Source organism: Silene latifolia, chromosome 10 (genome assembly GCF_048544455.1).
Source record: "Silene latifolia isolate original U9 population chromosome 10, ASM4854445v1, whole genome shotgun sequence".
NCBI classification, from domain to species: domain Eukaryota; kingdom Viridiplantae; phylum Streptophyta; class Magnoliopsida; order Caryophyllales; family Caryophyllaceae; genus Silene; species Silene latifolia.
Genome location: NC_133535.1, coordinates 158,580,655 through 158,589,212, shown reverse-complemented (window position 1 = coordinate 158,589,212; position 8,558 = coordinate 158,580,655). Strand labels below are relative to the sequence as shown.

General features: G+C 43.4%; 1 protein-coding gene across 1 annotated transcript; it reads left to right on the top strand.

The window, feature by feature from the left end:
* The first annotated feature begins 3,689 nt into the window (after window positions 1-3,689).
* LOC141606598 (AT-hook motif nuclear-localized protein 6-like) lies at window positions 3,690-8,047 on the top strand. The gene is made up of 5 exons (XM_074425793.1): window positions 3,690-5,244; window positions 5,982-6,046; window positions 6,502-6,633; window positions 6,907-7,068; window positions 7,466-8,047. Exons 1-5 carry the CDS (start codon window positions 4,872-4,874, stop codon window positions 7,727-7,729), a joined length of 996 nt encoding a protein of 331 aa, XP_074281894.1. The 5' UTR covers window positions 3,690-4,871; the 3' UTR covers window positions 7,730-8,047.
* Window positions 8,048-8,558: the final 511 nt, after the last annotated feature.

Genomic DNA, 8,558 nt, shown 5'->3' with positions numbered 1-8,558 from the left:
CTTGTGTAAGTCGTCGCTTGGCGTTTTTTCAAACCAAACGGCATCATCTTGTACATGTAGGTGCCGTGTATGGTGATGAATGCGCATTTAGGCATGTCTTCTTCCGCCATGAATACCCGATGGTATCCCGAAAAGGCGTCGAGCAGGCTCAAGATTGTAGCCGCTGCCGTTGCGTCTATTAAGCTATCTATTCGAGGCAAGGGATAACAATCTTTAGGACATGCTTTATTAAGATTTGTAAAATCCACACACATCCTCCACCCCCTCGATGACTTCCTCACCATTACAACATTAGCTAGCCACGGGGTAAGTACAAGGCATGATAAAACCCGCCTCTAATAGTTTGTCTACCTCGGCCTTGATGGCCTCATCTTTCTCGGCCGAGGAGTTTCTCATCTTCGCTTGATGGGCGAGCGTTGGAGAGCACGTTCGGCTTGTGAACGATCACCTCTCGGCTCACTCCGGCATCTCGGCGGCCGAGTACGCAAAGACATCTTTGTTCCTCCTCGGCAGAGTCTAGGAGATCGGCCCTGAATTTTGGTTCCAGCCGACACCGAGCGCGATTACGGTGCCCCGGATCAATCTCTATCTGCTCGGTCTCGCCCCTTCGACCATGCCGACGTGGTTGGTGCTCATCGGTTCGTCCTCCTGTCGTAAGGAGGGGTTCTTCCCTTTTTCCTCTTTCTTTGCTACCTTGAAGGATTGCATGTTGCATCCTCTGGCCGATATTTGGACGTTGACCACCTCGTCTTTTTCGTTCTTTGAGACGAGTTTATGAGCCTCCCCGCGGTCCGAGACATACATCGTTGTCGGGCCCGGATGGACATCACAAAGATCGACCTCACTCAGGGTGACACGACCGATGAGAACGTTGTATGCGGATGAGCCGTCGATGACCACGAACTCGGACATCACATTCTTGGCCGCGTCGGGATCGGCCGAACATCACCGGTAACTTGATAGACCCCGGGGGACCAAGCCTGCCGGAGAAGTCGTACAATGGGTTGGTGCATGGGCTAAGGTCCGCAATTTTCAGGCCGAGCCCTAGAAAGCACTCCCTGAACATGATGTTCGTGTAAGCACCCGTGTCAATCAGGCATCTCATGACCAGGTGGTTAGCTATGTCTAAGTGGACTACGAGTGGGTCGCTATGCGGGGCGATGATTCCTTCGTAGTCCTCCTTCCCAATAGTTACGTTCGGGATGTTGGAAGCGCGGGCCGGCATTTGTAGTGGGCACGAAGTTGACGGCCCGACACTGATCCGTTCAGTGCCGTTTGTGTCCGCGAGCGGATCCGCCGTTCTCGTTTCCCCCGATGACAACATGAATTGTTCCTATCCGTTCAAAGACGGATTTTTTATCTGAGCCACCGGTGTTAGTCTTTTGGCCTCCGCAACATATTTCTTGAGGCTCCCCTTCCGGATCGCTCTTCAATGACATTCTTCAAATGCCGTGATCGTTGGTTAAGTGACCGGTGTGGCCGTGGTACTCACAAAGATCGCTCGTGTCACCGTCCCCCTAGGTTTGGGGGCCTTTCCCACTTCGCCCCTCGTTTTCGCTCGGGAGAAGACCTCGGCGGCAGATACGACGGGGGGGGTGTGATCTTTGTACTTCTTATGGTAGTACGGACTGAACTCCCCCGCATCCGCCGGGTTCTCGCTTCCCGGCGGGCTGTCGGTCCGCGACCTATTATTGTCACGGCGCCCTTCATCCGGCTTGTCCTCCCGGTGGCTCTTCCTTTTCGAGTGCCGGCCTCGCCGTGGCCTACCCATATTTTGTGATAGTCTTCGACCTTAATGGCCTGGTCGGCCAATTTCCTGGCGGACTCTAGGCTCGAGCCACCGCACTTGATGAGCTCGTTTTCAAGTCCCCTCCGGGGAGGCCTTTCATCGTGCGAAGGCCGCTAGTTCGCCATTGTTCGGCTCCCTAATCTGCCGAACCCGGCATCGAACCTCTTCACATAGCTTCGGAGTGACTCGCCTCCCTCCCGCTCGATGGTCGGGAGATCCGATGTCTCGACGGCTCTCCTTTATTGGTAGAGTCTTGGGCCAAAAACGCGTCTCTTAGGTCGGAGTAGGAGTATACCGACCCATCGGGTAGCCCTTGTACCCGCCTTTGCGCCATTCCAACCAAGGTCGTTGGGAAAATTCGGCACCAGACCTCGTCAGGTTGCTCCCACACCGACATGTGAGACTCGAAAGCCTCGGCATGATCGGTTGGGTCGCCCTCTCCTTTGTATGATATAGATGGTAGCTTTAGCTTTGGCGGCACCCGGGTCTCTAGGACGAGGCACCGAGGGGCTGTCGACCACGTGTCTAATGACACGCGGCGATCGGCTCCTCGCATCCTTAGTCCGCCCCCTCTCCCCGTGGCGGGAAGGGCTTCTTCTCCGACTCTGGTGAGTCGGACTCCTTCTCCGACTCTGGTGAGTCGGACTCCTTCTCCGACTCTGGTGAGTCGGACTCCTTCTCCGACTCTGGTGAGTCGGACTCCTTTCGCTCGTCTGGGGCATGCCTCGTTGGCGTCGCGGCGACATCGTCCTTCCGCGAGTGCGGGAAGGGCTTAGTTCTACCACCGACACTCGGGCTCCCCGGCGTCTTGGTAGGTTCACCTCTCTTAGTGCTTCGTTCGGGTCTCTCGGAGTCACCTTTTGGGCCCTAGCTTCCCGGACGGGTTCCGCCGCTCTTGTCGGTGTGACGAGTGTGAGCGGCGCAGACCGACAATCAGTCCAGGAGTTGCTTGATTTTTTTCGCATCAACCACACGTCCCATGACGGTGACTGGTCGGCGGACAATGGCGATCGGTTATTATTGGCATCCCGAATTCCGGTTGAATTATCCTGGTGGAGGGCCGCACAACTCTGAAGTGTGGACGGTGTCCTCGTGGTAGGATTCGGTCTCGGTAGTCACGAGTACCTCTTGTTCTTTTGACATCTCCTTAGCTTTTTGGGTGGGTTTTTGTTTTGGTTTGGGAATGACTAGCTTCTAGTATCAATCCCCACAGACGGCGCCAATTGTTCCGGGTATGAATTCCGAAGTAGGTTTGTTTACCACGCTAGCTTTGTCGAATAATGCCTCTTCTAGCCTTGATTGCTCTCCTCGGCCTCTCCTGCAACAATGAGCAAAGCGAGGGCTTGGCTTTGTCCAGCGTACTCACTCCGACGCTCAAGTCAGTGAACTTATCGTGATTAAGTGGTATGTTGCTTGATGACGTGTATTGTAGAGAGATGAGAGAGATAATACCAATTTATGTGGTTCTTAGGTTAGATTCCGGATCCCCTTCTCAATGAGAGAGGTGGAGTATTTATAGACTTTCACCTTTTGTCACCTTTTGTCACCTTTTGTCACGAAGGGCCCAGTTGACTCCATGCCGAGGGGTCTTGGATATGAGTACGCGGATGTGTCTCCCGGCTGGCTAGTTTAGCAGGCCGAGAGACGGGTGACTGGCCGATAGGCCGTGCACTGGGATATCTTTGTTTAAAGTCGTTGTTGTTTGTGGATATCTTTGACCTCGCTCAATATGTTGACTTGGTCAGCGGGTGCAGAATATGCCCCATCAGAAATATTTAATAATTAACTCGTTTTAACTATAAAACAGATATTTCAGTATTAATATCAAATTTGGGTAAATCAAATGGTATATGAAATGTCCTAAAAGAAGAGAATAAGCCCCAAAAGAAAAAAGTCTAGCAAGAAATGACTTTCACTATGGTAGTCAATGGTGAAGAATTGATACAAACAGACAATAAAATTGAAAAATAAAAACAAAAATTGCAATGTCATGTTGATGTCCAAAGTTTATAATTACAAAGTGTTTGGTGTGGAAATTTTTGCATTGCCATGACTTTTCCTATCTTTAATTAATTATTAAATTAAATGTTGCCCACTTTTTAAGACAAAAATTCAAAATTAAAAAATAAAATAAAAAATGAATTTTTTTATTTTATTTTTTTATTTTCAAATTTCCTTTTTATTTTTAAATTTGTTTACTTTTTGTCATAATCATATCTACTTTATTAAATTTGTTAGACGGACTTCAACCAATTTCTTAACTATAATTTAATCTTTGGTTTTTGTAATTTAATGGGCCTAATATTTAATTAAAAACTTTTAAATTTTTTTAATATCCCATGTATTTATTTATTATTTTTCCTTTTATTTTTTTTCAACAATTTGTGGAATTTTTATTTGTAACACTATTTCTTCTCTTTTTCTTCAAATACCCACTTTCCAGAAAATACCATTTTGTTCAAAAACAAAAAATCCAATTTTTTTGGTCTGTTCAAAATTATCTTCAATTTCAAGTAAGAATTTCCCTAATTTTAATTTAATCTCTAATTATTTTTACATGGGTAAGTGTAGTTTGTAATAAAGTTGCTAACTTTGGTTAATTTCTAGTCTTAATTTAAGATCTGGTAATTTTTTGGTTATTTTTTGATCCATTTTCAGTAAATTAGTAACTTTTTCTGACAGTTAATCAGTATGTTTCTGGGTTCATGATTTAGTTTAGTTTTTGTTGTTAAAGTTTGATTCTTTAATGTTTTTCATTTTCAATTGTATGATTAGATAATTAGTTACCCTTTAGGTTAATATTTCTTGTACTGTTAAAATTTTAGGTAATTTTTGTTCAGAATGTCCTAACAATTGAACAATTTATATAATCCTAATGTCTTGCTAGAGACCGAGGAGTTAGTTGTAATTTCGATCCGTCTAATTAGAAATTAGATATAATTTTAGTGTTTTACTGTGTTAGATTGTTGGGGTTTTAGGGTTTTTACTGTCTGTTAAAAAGTTAGATATAATTTTAGTGTTTTACTGTGTATTAGATTGTTGGGGTATTAGGGTTTTTACTGTCTGTTAAAAAGTTTAATGCATGGATGTTAAAGAGGATATAAGTAGTGGGAATAGAATGAGAAGTGATGGAGCTGGAGCTCCTCAAAGCTATAGTATGGGACCTAGGGTTGAAAACCCGAGTGCCCGTAATCAGCTTGGAGCTCCAACTATAGCCGATTTTGCGCAACCGGTACATTTACCAGGAGCAAACATGAACATGCCCACTGATATAAAGAAGAGAAAGGGTAGACCTAGAAAATATGACTCTGATGGTGTTAGAGCTCCTACATTGTCGCCAATGCCGATTTCAGCTTCTATTCCTCTTACTGGAGACTTTTCGGGTTGGAAACAACCTAAAGCTAGACCGTATCCCGTCATAAAGAAGGCACACAAAATGGAGTTTGAAAAAACAGGTATAGCTTGTCGCGCTTGTTGGTTTATGAAAGTTTACTTCTATATGGGCGTTTTTGATGCTGACGTGTTTTGAAAACAGGTCATGATTAGTGATTTCTACGGAGTATTATTTATTGATTTTAGTAGCTAAGCTAGTTGACATCTGTTGATTCTTTGATTTTTCTGATGCTATGAAGTGGCTTTCATATCGGTGAATATGGCCTTATTTTACGGCTTGTATAGCTAGGACTAGTGGTAGAGAGCTTTGGTCTGTGGGACTGTGTTTTGGCCTTATCAACTTGGTGGTATCATGCTATTGCTTTGCCTTTAAGAGTAGATTCATCGGAATATTCTGTTCTTGTCCCGTCCCTATCGACTTTGTTAGAACACAATTGATTCACCTACCATTTTTCTGTCCTATTCTTTTTTCAATTTCTTTTAGAGATTGCTCGAAAGTCCGCCCTTTTTAAGTGCATTAGTAATCTATTGCGAATTCACATTTTTTCAATGTGATACGGTTTTAAACAAAGGTATCCAAAACAAAACTTGATCGCCCTTTTTTGGTTGCTGTAATTTTAGCCTAACATTACAGATGCAGATAATTCGATACTGAGTATGTAGGCAGAACCTACTGTCAATCTGTCATCACAAATCTTGTGTTTTCTCATATGTTCTAATTGGGAATATTTAATTAGCAACTATCGCTAACTGCTTTTTTTGGTGGCTTATTTTCGTTTTGGCGTTTAAACTTTTTCAGGTGAACGATTGCCTTCCCTTGGTGCAAATTTCACACCCCATGTGATGACAGTGAGTGCAGGGGAGGTATGTTCTAATTTCAATACAGTTCAGTGAACAAGTTAATATCCGCAGCATTTTTTTTCCAATCGTTATGTGCTTGTACTTCTCAAGGAGGGTTGTGATACTTTTAATTTTGTCTATCCTTTGGCCGTTTATCAGTTCTATGCCATTGTCCTCGACTCCTCGATAATCGTAGCTATGCTTGGTTGATGTCAATTTTTTTTGTTTCTTTTGTTTGCAAGAGAGTCACAAGTCACAATTCATAACGGTGAGTTTGATGTTGACGGGTTTTAAACCCAGGTCATGAGTATACGTTTCGCTGCTAGCTGAAATTCGCTATGTGGTCATATTTTTCAATACTCATTACTTCTATATTTTAAATTAAGAAAATAGTGCTGATTAATTGTTTGTTATCTAGACGCTTGTGTATCTATCTGTTGTTATGTACTGATTTTCGTAATTCTCTTATCTGGTATCAGGATATTACGATGAAGATCTTATCATTTTCCCGGCAATCACCACGTGCTATATGTGTTCTTTCTGCAAGTGGTTCGATATCAAATGTAACTCTTCGTCAGCCTAACTGTCCTGGAGGCACTCTAACCCATCAAGTATACCCGCTTCTCCTTATTACTTGCCCTGAGTTGTCATAGTAACCCATCTGATCTTAAAGCAATAACGATGACCAGGGATCCATGTCAATCCCACATTCGTATGTCTCGAAATTTTAAGATCCAGTCCCGACCAGTCAGGTTCAAGTGTTAACGGATCTGGATAGTGTCCAGGATCTGTTCCCATCTGTATTATATTCGTCATTGCGGAATTTGGACATTTATGCTTTTTCATTATGGTTTTCAATCAATGCTATTTTGATGTATGTACAGGGAAGTTTCGAGATACTTTCTTTATCGGGATCTTTTGCACCTACTGACAACGGTATAGTGAAGAGCAGAACTGGGGGTATGAGTATCTTATTAGCAGCACCTGATGGCGGTGTGCTGGGTGGAGGACTTGCTGGTATACTTACTGCCGGTAGTCCCGTGCAGGTATGATTCTAAACAACTTTCGTAACAGCGGGTTCCTTGTTGGTCGTTGATACTCGTACCCATTTAGTTTTCAAGCGATTTCATCTTCTAATGCCGAATGGTGGGATATAGACATTAGAGTTGTTTATGGGTCATCCCGCCTGGCCCATCCCGCCCGCTAAATAAACGGGTACGGACAAGGGATTTTAAGAAAAATACAAAGGCCCGACCCACTAACCCGTCCCAAACCCACTTGTCCGTGGGCCAAAAATGTAACATGAGGCCGGCCCATGTCCTGCCCAAACCCGCATTTGATTATTTGAACACCTCTAGTCAAATAGTGTCCGAATCCTTTATGCGTAGAACTCCAATGTTTGCCTCTCGATATCTAATGTTCTTGTCGGGATTGAATTATTAGGTGGTGATAGGAAGTTTTTTGCACGGCCACCATCAAGAACAAAATCCCAAAAAACCGAGGCGTGAATCTGTGGAACCCGTTATACCAGCCGTGGTCAACCCGGTCCAAGGAGGAGGCTATGGACCACAAAGGTTTAACTTTGCATCCCCAACCTTTGCCCAAGACCCACGGGACCCTAATGGCGACAATAATGCATTCGTCTCAGAAGAAGACACTGACGATGATGAAGACGGCAGTCCTCTAAACTTGGAAATTTCCGGATGACCGCGTTAGTAACTTTCACCTTTAAACTTGTGTTTCGTAGCTTCACATTAGTCTCGGCTTTTAACCACCTGAAAATTAGCTTGGCTAGTCGTTTTCTCGTTCACTAGGACTAGTTTGGCTTTGTAGTTTTAGTAGGTAATGTTAATCACAGGGTTTTCGACTGTTCTCCCCTTTTTCCGGGTTTTTTAGAAAATCACAGGTAAATGTCTTGTATGGCAGTGTGTGTATTGTATAAACTCATTCTTCTGTCCAACTTTTCGGAATTAAATTGAGAGATTTTGTAGCATGAAATTGTGATATGATTTCGATTATAGACAATAATTACTCCGAATGTTTTTTTTTTTTTTTCCGCGTTATATGCTACTCGTTTAATGATTGAAAAAAGAACCGCCGACATCCGCCACAGCGGCCCACACGGTAAACCACCGTCTCTCGGGCCTATGGTTGACTGCTTCTACCTTTAGAGGTCAACGACAGACAATAACTCTCATGGGCCGACCGTTGAGGCTTCCTTGTATTGGCAAGTGAGTTTGACCCATGGTCGAACAAGGTGGTTGGAATGTTAGAACTGAAATAAAGTGAAGTGAATTGAATTGAGCTGAACTGAACAGATATAAATTGAAATTAAGTTAGAAAGAACAGGATCGTACCCGTCACATGTACTTGCATAGAGATTGATTTCGATAATCTTTTCTTGATTTAATTTTAATTATTATAATTACAATCACAATTATATTGAACTAGAAAACAAATGACTATCTTTGACAATGATATTTATTTATAATATAAAGAAGAGTAGTTGAGAGTATGTGTATCAAACAAAGGCTAC

Bases quoted from the DNA above. Each gene is read 5' to 3' on its own strand.
- LOC141606598 (XM_074425793.1), top strand. From the start codon at position 4,872: ATGGATGTTAAAGAGGATATAAGTAGTGGGAATAGAATGAGAAGTGAT. The intron at 5,245-5,981 runs GTATAGCTTGTC...AAACTTTTTCAG, and splicing joins AATGGAGTTTGAAAAAACAG to GTGAACGATTGCCTTCCCTT. The intron at 6,047-6,501 runs GTATGTTCTAAT...ATCTGGTATCAG, and splicing joins TGACAGTGAGTGCAGGGGAG to GATATTACGATGAAGATCTT.